General features: G+C 43.4%; 1 protein-coding gene across 2 annotated transcripts in view; it reads left to right on the forward strand.

Moving 5' to 3' along the window:
- PPP1R9A (protein phosphatase 1 regulatory subunit 9A) overlaps positions 1-9,063 on the forward strand; it is a 134,706-nt gene extending 125,643 nt beyond the window's left edge. Inside the window, exons 12-18 of one of the 2 annotated variants that reach the window (XM_075271786.1) lie at positions 1,468-1,512; positions 3,445-3,602; positions 3,934-3,978; positions 5,940-6,059; positions 7,073-7,096; positions 7,861-8,043; positions 8,467-9,063. In XM_075271786.1, coding sequence (XP_075127887.1) covers positions 1,468-1,512; positions 3,445-3,602; positions 3,934-3,978; positions 5,940-6,059; positions 7,073-7,096; positions 7,861-8,043; positions 8,467-8,673 — 782 coding nt within the window. In that variant the 3' untranslated portion in view covers positions 8,674-9,063. The remainder of the gene's footprint in view (positions 1-1,467; positions 1,513-3,444; positions 3,603-3,933; positions 3,979-5,939; positions 6,060-7,072; positions 7,097-7,860; positions 8,044-8,466) is intronic. The other variant, XM_075271787.1, reaches the window with a different exon arrangement.
- The last annotated feature ends 7,323 nt before the right edge of the window (positions 9,064-16,386 follow it).

Below are 16,386 nucleotides of genomic sequence, written 5' to 3' on the forward strand. Positions count from 1 at the left end.
ACTACAAAAACCAATGAAAAGATTTTGGAAAAAACATTATGTGACTTTTTCTTGTTTTTATATTTTTCTGTGATAAGATCTCGCTGCAGCAGTTTAAGCAATTGCCAAAGTTCAGGTTAACTCTACTACATAGGAGAAAATGAGTTAAAGGGACACCGAAAAATTGATACACTGAGTTAAAGCCTCACTCCAATTATATAATAAGATTTCATAAATGAATAATACAAGGGAAGGTAATTTATTTTGTAATATTTCTGATTAAAGAAAAATGCTTCTTTCCCCACTTATTAGATGCTTCTTGCTGTAGAAGTCCTCACCGGCTGGGACATCCCAGGTCTCTTCCCTAAGGAATGTTTTGGGGGGGTTTTCACATTCCCCGGCATAAAAAACTACCGTAAATATCCTAGACAACCCCTTTAAGCTGAGGCCCATCATGGCGCCCAACATGGGGACACATCGCGGTTCTTCCCTCAGCACTTTGGACATAAAATTCGCTTCAATATCTATCCGAAATCACTATGGTTTTGAAAATCGGCCGTGACTGTGACTGTAAAACGCTGCAGGGTTTTTTGCCCCGACCCTAAGTTGTACAATCAGCCTCATAAGAAAGGAAAGAAGCATTTTTCTTCCAGAAGATATGTGACAGTTTATTTTCCTCACTTTTATTATTTATTTATTAATTTGAAGATCCTCTTTAAGTCCAATATAAGGTCACTGATAGAACACCAAAGACAGAATCTCTCTTAACAGAGTGTATCCATTTTGCTTGGAGTGTTCCTTAAAAGTGTAACTAAACTTTCGGGCAACTTTTGATTTCTGGCAGTCTTTGTGTCATTAATAGATTTTGTAATAAGCTTTATATAATAAGATTTTGTATCCTTTCTGTGAAATCCGGCATTATTTTCACTCTTCCCCATATTTCTGTATTGAGATCTGTTCCTGCCTCTCACTGAATGTTACTGTGTACAGGAGTAGGGGCTGTGTAATGTAGAGAAGATGAGGGACATTATAAAAGCTACAGTTTCACATAAAAGAAGAGAATCTCCTCTTTGATATGACATCAATAAGCAACGTTGTACATTTTATAATGTCTGCGATATAACTCTATGAGGTGGTCCCCCCCTCCCCCATCCTTATTTTCTCTACGTTACACAACCCATACTCAATACACAGTAACATTCAGTGAGAGGCAGAAACAGCTCTCAATACAGAAACAAGGGGAAGAGGGAAAATAATGCAGGATATCACATAAAGGAGACAAATTTGTAATATTACACAATGTATTAATGACTCAAATACTGCCAGAAAATTTAAAGTTGTCAGAAAGTTTCATTCCATTTTAATGTTGAACAATCCTCAGTAGTTGTATCTCTTTGCTGTTACTATGACTTGGTTGTGGAATATCCTTCCTATCTTTTTAACACTGTTGTCTTTGCTAACCCCATTAACTCCTAACTCTGTGCACAGTTTCAGAAGGCGCAGCGAAAAGTTTCGACCACGATGATGTGTTTGGTGAGTGTCTATAATAGATCATAGTGTGATAATAATCTCTTTATGTAACAGGAGACAGAAGTTATGTAATATCTCTGCCGGGCTGGGCGCTGAGATGAGAGACGAATCCGCCACGATTCTCACTTTATATCATAAATTCACACAATTTATTTCTAACACTTGTGGGGAAGTTCGCTCGGTAGAAGTAGCGGTGCGGACCCAAACAGTCAAGACAGGGACATAAAACGCAGCAAACTGATTTATGTAGAAAAAAAACAAGAAAATAAATAAACCTTCACAAATTGAGGAAAAAACAAAATAAAACTGCTTACTACCAGCCACACGAACAAAACAGGGCAATATTGTCTTACCAGAGTCAGGGTTACAGGACAGAACTTTCATCTCATGGAACTGCACAAAGTAATGAGCCCAGGATCTACACCTAGGCCGAGGCCCCCTCCAGATCCGCCCTGGACCACATAGGTCTGCCCCATCTCACCTACATAACCAGATCTGCCCCATCCCACCTATATAACCAGGTCTGCCCCATCTCACCTACATAACCAGGTCTGCCCCATCTCACCTACATACCCAGGTCTGCCCCATCTCACCTACATAACCAGATCTGCCCCATCTCACCTACATAACCAGGTCTGCCCCATCTCACCTACATAACCAGATCTGCCCCATCTCACCTACATAACCAGGTCTGCCCCATCTCACCTACATAACCAGATCTGCCCCATCTCACCTACATAACCAGGTCTGCCCCATCTCACCTACATACCCATGTCTGCCCCATCTCACCTATATAACCAGATCTGCCCCATCTCACCTACATAACCAGATCTGCCCCATCTCACCTACATAACCAGGTCTGCCCCATCTCACCTACATACCCAGGTCTGCCCCATCTCACCTACATAACCAGATCTGCCTCATCTCACCTACATAACCAGATCTGCCCCATCTCACCTACATAACCAGATCTGCCTCATCTCACCTACATAACCAGATCTGCCCCATCTCACCTACATAACCAGATCTGCCCCATCTCACCTACATACCCAGATCTGCCCCATCTCACCTACATACCCAGGTCTGCCCCATCTCACCTACATACCCAGGTCTGCCCCATCTCACCTATATAACCAGGTCTGCCCCATCTCACCTACATAACCAGGTCTGCCCCATCTCACCTACATACCCAGGTCTGCCCCATCTCACCTACATACCCAGGTCTGCCCCATCTCACCTACATAACCAGGTCTGCCCCATCTCACCTACATACCCAGGTCTGCCCCATCTCACCTACATAACCAGATCTGCCCCATCTCACCTACATACCCAGGTCTGCCCCATCTCACCTACATAACCAGATCTGCCCCATCTCACCTATATAACCAGGTCTGCCCCATCTCACCTACATACCCAGGTCTGCCCCATCTCACCTACATAACCAGGTCTGCCCCATCTCACCTACATACCCAGGTCTGCCCCATCTCACCTACATAACCAGGTCTGCCCCATCTCACCTACATAACCAGATCTGCCCCATCTCACCTATATAACCAGGTCTGCCCCATCTCACCTATATAACCAGGTAGAACCCCAATAGAGTCCTCCAGTCTACTGGCCAACACTCCTATCTGTGATGACAAAGAGGATTCATTCCCTAATTTAGACCTCCAGGAATGTCTGCATTCATCCAACCAATACCCAAGTCCTCTAGGAATCTCACTGTAGATCCTTTCATCATCCTAGACCACCAGGGATTTCTCATTTATCCATTGTCACTTCTAGAACGTCCTAGAAAGATAGATAGATAGGAGATAGATAGATAGATAGATAGATAGATAGATAGATAGATAGATAGATAGATAGGAGATAGATATTAGATACATAGATATGACCTAGATATTTCTTTTCATCTTACGTATTCTTGTATTACAGGATTTAATGAAGCAATCCCAGAAACAGAACGGTTGGATTCCAAAGTCCTAAAAAATCGAGCCCATCTGATAGTAAAGAGTAAAAGACATAGACCGTCCAGAGCCAGGTTAGGGGACAGCATTAGCTCTACGGATGGAGAGGACAGCGCTGAGAGGAAGGTAGGAGCGGGCTCGGGGATATTACCGTGGCTGTGCCATCATACAGGACTGCATATACTTCAGTATAATAAGAGGGTGGTCTCACATGGACCCTACTGGGATATATGAATGTTATAGAGGCCGTTGCCCCAGGGTCACATGAATCTGCTGTACATGATATGGACACTATAGACATAAGCTGGCGTCTGTACATAGTCCACCTATACGCAATGTGTTATGAGCATTTTCCATATATTTCCCCTCCCGTATGTATCATCCTCTTCCTGTCTCCCACTGTCTAACACTCCTCTCATGTCTAACTCATCCCATCTGTCTGCTGTTTCTCTCGCAGTGCTTCTTTTTCTGGCCGTCTGTAGCTCGCAATACGTGCCGCTCGGTATAGTATTTTGGCTTCCTATATTCATTCTTATCTTACCAGTATATCTAGTCAGTGTTTATAAAGTCTTCCTATTCTATTCTACAAAATCCTCTTCGGACTCATTGCACAATATATCTGTATGATACAGGGCTCCAAATCTTCTGCATAACTACAGTCAAATAATAAAATCCTGTCTGCCTGCAGTGACCACTAGGGGGAGCTTTCTAAAGATGTATACATTCAGCTCCTATAGAATAATATATCTCTCTGTAGTTAAAGGGCTTGTCCAATAATTAGAGGACGGGGAAGGTCTAACATAAAAAAAGACATCATACTCCTCTATACCCGATGCTCCATGGTCGGGCGCACACTATGCCTTCCATGCCAAACTCCTGCACCACATGTGATTGGCCTCAGTTGTGGCGGGAAAGGACCAGGTGATGTCATTCACATGCGACACTGGACTTTCATCAATGAAGGCATGGTACACACCAGATGGGACCGTGGTGCTAGTGGACAGGTGAGTATGATTTTTTTATGTTACGCCTTTCCCGGCCTCCTTTGGGATTTGTCCAATCCCTGGACAACTCCTTTAACTTGCCATAGTGATGACTGTAGAATTTTATCATGTAAAGAGGACCTTCCACCAACCCTAACTCTTCGATAGGCTCTGCCCCACTGATTCTGGCACAGTTGGAATTTTTTCTCTAGCCTCTACCGTTCCTGAGCAATCATCTATGTTAGTTTCAGCATACGTTTGCTGTCTGGTGGGCGGTCCCTGTTTTTCTGCTGCAGCCTAGGACCGCCCATCTGACTCCGGAGAGCCTAACTGTGCTGAAACTAACAAAAGGAATTTCTCGGGAACGGTGAGGAGTAGAGACAAAATTCCAAATGCACCGACATTAGTGGAGCTGCGCCTATTGAAGGATACAATGGGTTTGCATTGATGGAGGTTGTGAAAGATTATCTGTAACCGTATGGCCTAGTTCACATAGCAGTATTTTGCTCAGTATTTTGTATTGAAAGCCAAAACCAGGACAGAGAACTGTATAATGGTAAGATTTGTACATCTTCTACATTTTGGAAACAATCACCGTGTGAGCAGATAGGTCGGGACAGTAGTTACTTATGTCTTGCTTGAGGCCTGTACAATTAAATTAGTAACAATAACACAAACTTAGTGGGAAGAATATGTAGCAAAAGTACATCTAAAGTCCCGAAATCTGCCTTAAATATGTGAAAATATCTTTTTTTCTATGCTAAGATATGATGGTTTGAAGTTACAGGCCAAAGCCTGAGGCTGCACTACTAAAAGGTTTGTATTTTATACAGATCAATTCCTTCCTAGCTTTAATAGTGGCCGTTGTGTGCACATACCAACAAACATGGCCTCCCTGACAACATTGTACCTGCTGGGAAGGTGGCGTGTTGTCAGGATCTGTCAGTGGTGCAGCCCCAGACTTTGTCAAACCAATCTGATCTTATAAATTAGATATTATAGAAGGAGATTTCTGCTAAACTATCGTTGCTGCATCCTCCTGTAGACAAGAAAGCAGAGAGAATTCTATATAAAGGAGCTCTCAGTGTAGAGGCTATGCAGGGGTGGGCAGAACAGGAAGTCGGTGAGGGGCCGCTTCAGCCAATAGCTGCAGAGCAGGAAGTGATGTCAGAGAAGGCAGCTACTACTATACAGAACAGCACTATGCAGTCATTGTGTTGTTTTCTGCAGTGTTAAAGGGGTTGTCAGTATTTAGGAGGAGAGTCTCTTTTTCTATTCCTGGACAATCCCTTTAAGGATCTATAGTATATAGTGTGCAGCGCACCTATGAAGACCAGAGTGCTAAAAATGACATCCCTGCCATAACGTAAAGCCTAGTATACATCTGTACCTATAGCGGGCGGTGTTGTGGGTAATACTGTGCCTATATAACCTATGAGTAGATTCTATAATGACTTGTATGTTGGACTTGTGATTCCAGAATGTGACTCTGAGCGATGACTTCAGTCCCAGCAGCGCCAGTTCCGCGGATTTGAGTGGTTTTGTGCCCGACCCAAAGTTTGCAGAGAGATCCCACTCCTTGGCGCTGTCCTCAGACGAGGTAATTCCCATGACGGGTCTATGTCATAGTGCTGGAATTCTATTCATAACACACATTGAGTTTTCAAGGGATATTTATTTTTGACCGATCTTTACCATAGACCCTCATTGTGTGGAAGACGGGTGTCTGATAACCACTGAGGCACCATGGCCTAGTTATCCTGCTGTCCGTGGTGGTCTCAGGGGTCAAACTCCCACTGATCACACATCGATAGCCAATCTTAAAGGAAAGGTGTTGCCAAAATGTCCTAGTTTTCACATTTAACATATTTTTAAAGAATTTTTTATATTTAAAAGAATTTTCCATGTCACTATGTACCGGTATACTTAAAAATAAAAAATTATATCCTGCAATGTTCACTCTGACCACTAAGCCTATAATAAACTGATAAATGTCAATTCTATAGGAGTTCTCTATAGCCTCTAACACCTATAGATAACGCCATCATTACATCCAATAGATGATGTCACAGCTTACCTACTTGCTGAGGATTTTGACACTGAATTTGATGCGGAATCTGCCTCACGTTATTTTGAATGGCAGGCAGCAGCTGATCCTTCAGCTAGTGGAAACATAAGAGTCCCGCTTGTTCTTCAGGCTGGACTCCACCTGGAAATCCCAATTGAAATTCCCCAATTGGCAAAATTCACAGTGGCACTTTCCTCCAAATTCAGTTTTTGTAGAGGATTTTGATATGGAATCAGCCTCAATATTAGCTCCAAGATCCTGTGTGTGAACTTAGTTAACCTATGTCTAGAAGGAAGAAAACCATCTCACTAGCGCCACCTGTTGGAGTCCGTTACCCTAGAAGTCTGTGTCGGTCTTCTCTGAGCCTTGCGAAGTAGATTCCTATAGCTAATTCTCCTTCCCTGCTGCCTCCAGAGGGGGCGCTCTACTTACAATCACTAATGTGAATCGATGTCCTATGTCATGATTGGAAATCACTTTTCTACGTCTTCTGATTTTTTTTCTTATTTCTCTTTGTCTTGTGTTCTTTGCTGCGCCTTGTCTAGAGCCTGGATATGATAGATGATGAGGTGAGTCCTTCTTGGTTGATTCTTCGAGTTCCTCTTGATCTTCTGACTTTTCTGCAGGCATATTACAGATGTGTCTAGTCTTATCTTATCCTGAATTTGGTTAAGTCTCCATTTTCTTATGATCAGTTTTCAATACAATATTGCAACATTGTATCAGGGTGCAATTCACAACACAACCACTGGATGGCCACACATTGACTCGTATAACATGGACATCTTGTGGTAGAATATCACAAGATCATGTAGTTTTGAAAAGCTGTCATGTGACACTCAGGTCCTGCCAAGAAGAATGAGGTGACACTTCTGTATCTTACAATGCTGTCCTTTGTCTTTCTCACATTTCTCAGCCACCGATTCCCTATCCTTCACTACTATCTCCCATACTATAGTATATAGATATTTTACTTGTTCTTCTCCATGTTTCTGTATTGTTTCCTTCTCTGCATTTTTCTTCTACACAGCTGGTTCCAAACCTTAGCCCCTTCAACTATTAAGAAACCACAACCTTGCCCAGACGGCCTTCTCCCTAGTCCTAGCCTCAAGCACCGGATACTTCTAGATATAGAGGGAAAATTTGGTGTTGCAGTTCTCACAATTCAAAGCTCCATCGCACCCTCAGCTGTTATATTGACCCCCTCAATTCCACTACTCACCCCCCCATCTCCATGTCCTTACATAGTCTTAGTTTATTGAACACCATTAGTCCTGCAGAAGGACCTCTAGACCATCCAGAAGACCAAAATGTCCCCAATACTTTCTTGCAGATCTTGGATGAAGGACAGTCTCCCAAGCATAGTCCATGGCAAAGCCGAACTCCCTTGGACTGGACCACTCAGCAGGTGACCAACTGGTTAATGACTGTGAACTTAGAGCACTGTGTTTCGGAATTCGCCGCCCACAATATCAACGGCGAGCAGCTTCTCCAACTGGACAGCTCGAGGCTTAAGGTACGGAGAGACCTACATGCATGTAACCTATAGGTAGAAACTCCATTCCAGGGGAACACAACATACAACTTTCCTGGTCCAAATTGTCTGCATGTTCCTGAAATCCTGGACTGACTGAGGGGCTGGAATGGGGGGAGGCTCCTGCTGCAGCCAGTTGTCTTACCATTGGTCCCAAGCTGTAATATGAGAATGTTTAGTGTTTAGACCGGATACATCCACCTAGAGTTGGGCCTGTAGTTGTTGCGTAGGACACATGGATTCCCAAAATACCGTACTAGTTATGCAGCGCCCCCCTCAGGCTGTGCTAGGTATAACACAGTAATCTTTTTGCCCCCATGGACTGTTCTCTGATGACTGGAGGCCTCAAGAGATCACGTTGAGCTTCTTTTGAGTAACCCCATTGTCTTCCTTACCTTACCTTAGGCCCTCGGTGTAAATTCCCAAGACAGAACGATCATTAAAAAAAAAATCAAGGACATGAAAGTGACAATCGAAAAAGTCCGAAAAGCCAACGAAAAGATGGAGAAGCAAAGAGAGCGGCTCCGTAAGAAGGAGCAGGACCAGCAATTACAAAGGGTTAGACATGAGAACGCCTCGGAAGACGCGGCCCAGAGCCCCCACGAGCCATAACCCCCGTACTGTGAGTGTGAATAGGACATTTCTATGACAAGAGTCCAATCTGTACTGTATCCAAACCCGCAGGCACTGGACACGTGTATACAACGCTGGTATGGGTCGGGAGCACAACGCCTAACATCTCCTCTTTTACTTTCTTCTATCATATCAGTTTTGTTTGCCAAAAATAGGTCAACTGGAAGGCTCAAGATGGCGTCATCACCGACCCCGGAGCCCTATAGTGATCACACTAATGGCTTCTTGCCGCCATCTTTCATATTCTTGGCTGAAGCGAAGGACAGATCTGTAGCTTTTAGTGCTGACATATGACAGATATATCGCTCCCTAGGTGACAACCGTTCTATTTCTAGCTGTAGGACCCCTCCCTCATACAAGGCACAGGCCTAGATAGATATTTAAAGTGATTTTCCACAATATCATTTTTAGGACCAAAATTCTGCACTGATTATATTCCTAATATATCTTTATCGTAGGTTCAGCCCCGAGTTTCCAAATCTCCTACATTAACCATTCTGACTTCCTGCAGTCACCACTAGGAGGAGCTCAAGTGCTTTCTCCAGTGAACTCAGGAGGGAATGAGCTCCCTCTAGTGGTGGGTTTGGGTAGTGAGCTGGGGTTCATTGAAATTTATACGTTTGCAATGGAATTGGAGCCTGAATCCAAAAAAATTTCCTCCATGACTATAAAGATATATTAAGAAGTGAGTCTGTGCAGAGTTTTGAACCTATTCAGAATAATAAAATAGCATTCACTTTAAGGGTGAAGTTTACAAGCCGCTGAATTGCTGCGGGTTATTTTAACCCCTTGGAGGAGCAATTATGAACTTTTCTTAAAACCTGCCCCTATTGTAGGAGTGTCCTGATATATCCGCGTTTCTCAGTATCCGCCATCGCCTGTCGACAGTCACATTTTGCCATAATCAGATGTGTAGATATATCATTACCTCCATGCAGATAACCCGGACAGTATACGGATTTCTGTATATAAAGGAGTTCTAGGTACGTCATTACCTCATATTGTTGCAACCGAGAAAGTGTTACTATCCACGATGGCATGTATAGCATGCAGACCTATAGACAGAATGGAAATCTACTTTTTTTTCATTAAAAATTGGCGCAGGCGACTAATAGGAGGAGAAGGCTATAATATGGAGCTTGGTGTCTGCCTTGTAATGGCGTATAACCACGTATTATTAGTGTAACCTGTACCGCCATAGTAATGAACGGAAAACCATCGCAAAAGTGCCCCAATGTTGTCTTGACCTCAAAGTCATCCATATCTGTTCTGCCTTATGGAGACTGTCCCATCTCCTATCATCTCATCACGGGAGGTCCCACCACTAGGGGTCCTCCTCTTCATGCTGTTCATTACCCAGTTGCTTTTTTCAAAGTCTATGGTACTGACAAAAATAGTCCTGCATTGTAGTCAGCCACCTCTATTAGTCTCATAACTATGGAGATTCCACTAGTGTCCCCCCCCCCCCAATGATCAGTCACTAATAACTTGTGGCACAGCCCCTTTAAAGAGGACCTTTCACCATCTCCACCAACTTTGCATCCTTAAGTAGGCACCACTCCGCTGATTCCGACGAAGTTGGAATTTTTTCTCTAGCCCTCACCATTCCTGAGCTATCTGTGCTATAAGTTTCAACACCCAATAGGCTAATTAGGCTCCCTACTTTCAGGTGGGCGGTCCCAGACTGTCTGCTCCACCTCAGGACCGCCCACATTGCAGTAGGGATCTTAATTAGTGTATTGGGTGCTGAAACTACTGTCACAGATTGCTCAGGAACGGTGGGGGCTAGAGGAAAAATTCCAATTACGCCAGAATTGGTGCAACAGCGACTATAAAAAGGACAATGGAATATCCCACAATATAGACATATGGAACAACAGACAATGAAGATGGGGAGACTTTGTACTATTGTTGGAAAGTCAGAGGACAACACGGGCAATGAATACAATTGTCTTAGCTGGGCCTCATACCCTCTTATCTTACCTTCACCTCTGAGCCGGATGTGTCCCACCTCTTCTGCCGTATGTATTTTTTTCCATTTCCGTACCCCAAGTAACCTCTTGGTTATTATACGGTAAAACCCTTCTATTCATTGTTATTACAATTTTTGGCATTTTTGTTGTGTTTTTGCCCTATAACGTTCTAGGTTGCCCATGGTTGCGTGCACTGACATTTTTTGATGATTGTACAAACTTGTGAATGTTTTTGAAAATTGTAAATTCTCATCTCTAAAGGTATCTTTTTGAATTGAGTTGTTTATATTCATTGATATGGCTGTACTATTACGTGGACAAGGTCACGAGGGTGCTTACTGGTGGACTGGGAAGCCACGGACTTGACTACGTTAGTCAGTAGTTGTGTGAAGTTATGTCTCTATACAGATTACTGGTGGTAACAGACGTAGATGGCCCTTGTAATGATTGAGTTTTCAGCTAAAGTTGCCAGATGGCGCCATACTAATATAGGTTGGAGAGCTCACACCGGTTAAGAAGTTGGGATCTAAACCCAGCTGAAGTCCAAGATGTGCCCATTGCTTAATAATTGTTGGACTCCCATGCGCCTAAATTTCAGGCCTAATTTACTCTAACTTTTTGGCATAGATTATACGAACAGCAGAGGTCCACCTTATCACCAAGAAAGTTAAAAAATTGTGCAAAAATTTTTGATCTCACAGAACTGGTGTAGGAGGGTTTATAAATTTCTCACATTGGGAGAAATTTATTGAGTCTGTTTCGTACAACAATCTTAGTACAAAGAAGGTTCGGCCTCTTAATAATTGGGCACCCTCCACTTTTTGCCACGTAGGAACCGTCATAAATTTCCTACATAACCCATAAGTTATAGTGAATTTATCGGGTCAAGTCATCCCTCCCCTGGCCCACCTTGGTTTGCACCCCACTTCACTCACGTACGTAGAAAGTGGCGTAAAAAAGGGTCATGTGCTAAAATTGTACAATTGCACAACCATTCCCATCTACGCCAGTCTTCAATAGGTCTTTCAAAAAGTTTGTCCTAAGTATACCGGCCCTTTAAGTTACACGTGTTTGGGCCTTGATGTTCCCTTTGTGTACAGTCTTGGGCTCTTACAGTTTATGCCCATATACCCCAAAACAGGTCAAGATTGAGCCCCCACATCATAAAAAAGGTCACAAAAAGAAAAGGAAATGACTTATGAAGTGGTAGAAAAATTAAAAATTTTTTTTTCAAAAATAGCACTTCCCCTGGGACCTCCCATTGGCCACGCCTCTCCTCCCATTGGCCACTTCATCCCCTACAAAAAAGGCACTTTAACCTTCTTTTAACCTCGGTTCGATGTCCATGTGCTCATCTTCCTTTCGGACCCTCTAAGCCATTGTCTGTAACTTTTTGAATATTTAACAGTATTTTTGAAAAAATTAGTTTTATATAAAATGAGGGCGACCTAAAAAAAACCGACAATATTCCCACATCAGCCTCGGACAGGCCGGAAACCACCATTTTGGAGGCTGAAAATAAATTTTTGAAAGCCCATCCAATCAGATCACAGATCACCGATGACATCACCGAACCTTGATGTACTACATTGGCAGGCGCAGAAGCGTTCACAAATTTGTTGCGAGTACTAGATACAGAATCTGAGTTTTGTGACCGGTAAAAACTTCTCATTTTATTTATTTTTAAGGGTTTTTTTAAGGTTTTTTTGGAAGAAATCTTTCATTTCAATGCTACGTACAAGTGTTCTGGTGCTTCGGGTTATTGATATGTTTTATTTTGCATGACATGAAACCGTCCCATGTCCAGATTAGTGTTATTTTATTTGTGCCTGGTTACGGTGCTGTTTTATCTGTATTTTTTGTGCATTGTCCGGACCCATCCTTTGATTTGTTCAAATTTTTGGTAGCCTTCAATTTACCAGCCATCTGCTGTATTCTGACTACTCTTTGGCCTAGGCTACACAGGTGATAGGAAAACCAAAAAAGACTAGCTACAAGACTATCTAAGGGGTTATCTACTGGAGACAAACCCTCAAAGGTTGTCTTGTTGCTAGGACCTCCATCGATCAGGTGTGATTGGTGGGGAAATAGAACAGCGAGTGTTCAGTTTCTCTGCAGCACCATCACAGGACAACTTGGGTATTACACATGGCTTATAGAAATAAATTGCATTTTCCTGTAATTCATGAAGATTCCAGGTCCTTCAGAGTGAAAAATGCCAGGTCCTACAGAGCAAGAGATGCCAGGTCCTTCAAGCGAAAGATGCCAGGTCCTGCAGAGTCAGACATATCAAGTCCTTCAGAGCAAGAGATGCCAGGTCCTCCATAGTGAGAAGTATCAGGTCCTCCAGAGTGAGAAATATCAGGTCTTTCATAGCGAAAGATTCCAGGTCCTCCAGAGTCAGAAATACCAAGTCCTTCAAAGCAAGAGATGCCAGGTCCTCCATAGTAGAAGATGCCAGGTCCTCCAGAGTCAGAAATACCAGGTCCTCCAGAGTGAGAGATGCTCTTTATGACCACTCTGTATATCTCTGAATTCCCTAACGGGATCTCTAAGATACAAGACCAATCCCATTTCCATTCTAGACATTAGGTCCCCAAAAATTTTTTAGCTATGCACTACCTGTCCACGATTGTCCATGTGCTGTGATCAACAATAAAAATTGCCTGTGTGGCTTAGGCCTCCCAATGCCTGTGATACAATGCCATTTGTCAGTGTAACAAGCCTCTTGTCAATGGATATAATTATTGTTAGAAAATGAATGCAATAATAAAAAAAAAAATACCGAAAAACTTGTCCTTGTTTTTTATTGATGTACTGAGTATATGTGTTATGTCTGCCATACTGAAGGAATAAGACTGTCATTTATAGAGATAAGGAGGCAGTGCTATCTGTACCTGCATCATTTATAGGGAAAGACAGGGAGGAAGTACTATCTGTGCTTGTATCGTTTACAGAGAGAGATCGTAAAGAAGTACTATCTGTTCCGACATCATTTATAGAGAGAAACAGATAGGCGGTGCTATCTATACATGCATCATTGATAGAGAGACAGGGAGGCAGTACTATCTGTACCTGCATCATTTATAGGGAAACACAGGGAGGCAGTACTATCTGTACCTGTATCATTTACAGGCAGAAATAAGGAAGAAGTTCTATCTGTGCCTAGACCATTTATAGAGAGTAACAGATAGGCGGTGCTATCTGTACCTGCATTTACAGGCAGATATAAGAAAGAATTTCTATTTGTGCCATGTATAAAGAGAGACATGGAGGCAGTGCTATCTGTACCTGCATCATTTATAGGGAAAGACAGGGAGGCAGTACTATCTGTGCTTGTATCATTATCTATAACTTTTTATTATATTTCTTCACCTGAATTTCTTGCTTTGCAGATGGGAAACCGTTGGTCACGGTTTTATTTCTCCTCATACAGATCTATGTCTGGCAAACCCTCAGAGTATTTTATAGGAAACAGATGCCTAAGACATGAGCAAAGGGAGTGAATAATCTGCGGGGTGTGCCCATGACTAGGGGGCCATCACTTCTCCCTGAATCTACAGATATACAGGACTCCATGATGGAGTGAATATAAAGGCATAGGACACCATGATAACTGGATTTGAAGTGAAATCTACACTTCTTTACTGTGTGGTGCCCCCACTGTTTATAATGTGAACAGCTGACTGGGTGGCGCTGAGATGTGACTGACCGTTTATACCGTAATCTCCAACATCTTCATATACATAAATACTACGGGGCCTGTAATGATGAGATGGCCTGACACTGGACTGCTTCAATACAAATAGTATAGTTTCCATTTTCTGTGTTTACAACCTAGCATAATGCTCTCTTAGTGGCCCCACACAATATAATGCCTCCCCCTTAGTGGCCCCACACAGTATAATGCCTCCCCCTTAGTGTCCTCACACAGTATAATGTCTCCCCCTTAGTAGCCTCATACTGTATAATGCCTCCCCCTTGGTGGCCCAACACAGTATAATGCCTCCCCCTTAGTGTCCTCACACAGTATAATGCCTCCCACTTAGTGGTCTCATACAGTATAATGCCTCCCCCTTAGTGTCCTCACACAGTATAATGTCTCCCCTTTAGTGACCCCACACAGTATAATGCCTCCCCCTTAGTAGCCTCATACAGTATAATGTCCCCCCCTTAGTGTCCTCACACAGTATAATGCCTCCTCCTTAGTGTCCTCACACAGTATAATGCCTCCCCCTTAGTGTCCTCACACAGTATAATGCCTCCCCCTTAGTGTCCTCATACAGTATAATGCCTCCCCCTTTGTGTCCTCATACAGTATAATGCCTCCCCTTTAGTCTCCTCACACAGTATAATGCCTCCCCCTTAGTGTCCTCATACAGTATAATGCCTCCCCCTTAGTGTCCTCATACAGTATAATGCCTCCCCCTTAGTGTCCTCATACAATATAATGCCTCCCCCTTAGTGGCCTCACACAGTATAATGCATCCCCCTTAGTGTCCTCATACAATATAATGCCTCCCCCTTAGTGTCCTCACACAGTATAATGCCTCCCCTTTAGTGTCCTCACACAGTATAATGCCTCCCCTTTAGTGGCCTCACACAGTATAATGCCTCCCCTTTAGTGGCCTCACACAGTATAATGCCTCCCCCTTAGTGTCCTCACACAGTATAATGCCTCCCCTTTAGTGTCCTCACACAGTATAATGCATCCCCTTTAGTGTCCTCACACAGTATAATGCCTCCCCCTTAGTGTCCTCACACAGTATAATGCCTCCCCTTTAGTGGCCTCACACAGTATAATGCCTCCCCTTTAGTGGCCTCACACAGTATAATGCCTCCCCCTTAGTGTCCTCACACAGTATAATGCCTCCCCTTTAGTGGCCTCACACAGTATAATGCCTCCCCTTTAGTGGCCTCACACAGTATAATGCCTCCCCCTTAGTGTCCTCACACAGTATAATGCCTCCCCTTTAGTGTCCTCACACAGTATAATGCATCCCCTTTAGTGTCCTCACACAGTATAATGCCTCCCCCTTAGTGTCCTCACACAGTATAATGCCTCCCCTTTAGTGTCCTCACACAGTATAATGCATCCCCTTTAGTGGCCTCACACAGTATAATGCCTCCCCTTTAGTGGCCTCACACAGTATAATGCCTCCCCCTTAGTGTCCTCACACAGTATAATGCCTCCCCTTTAGTGTCCTCACACAGTATAATGCATCCCCTTTAGTGGCCTCACACAGTATAATGCCTCCCCTTTAGTGGCCTCACACAGTATAATGCCTCCCCCTTAGTGTCCTCATACAGTATAATGCCTCCCCCTTAGTGTTATCACACAGTATAATGCCTCCCCTTTAGTGGCCTCACACAGTATAATGCCTCCCCCTTAGTGTTATCACACAGTATAATGCCTCCCCTTTAGTGGCCTCACACAGTATAATGCCTCCCCTTTAGTGGCCTCACACAGTATAATGCCTCCCCCTTAGTGTCCTCACACAGTATAATGCCTCCCCCTTAGTGTCCTCATACAGTATAATGCCTCCCCCTTAGTGTTATCACACAGTATAATGCCTCCCCCTTAGTGTTATCACACAGTATAATGCCTCCCCCTTAGTGTCCTCACACAGTATAATGCCTCCCCTTTAGTGGCCTCACACAGTATAATGCCTCCCCCTTTGTGGCCCCACATAGTATAATGCCCCCTTAGTAGCCTCCA

Source organism: Leptodactylus fuscus, chromosome 4 (assembly GCF_031893055.1).
Source record: "Leptodactylus fuscus isolate aLepFus1 chromosome 4, aLepFus1.hap2, whole genome shotgun sequence".
Classification (NCBI taxonomy): Eukaryota; Metazoa; Chordata; class Amphibia; order Anura; family Leptodactylidae; genus Leptodactylus; species Leptodactylus fuscus.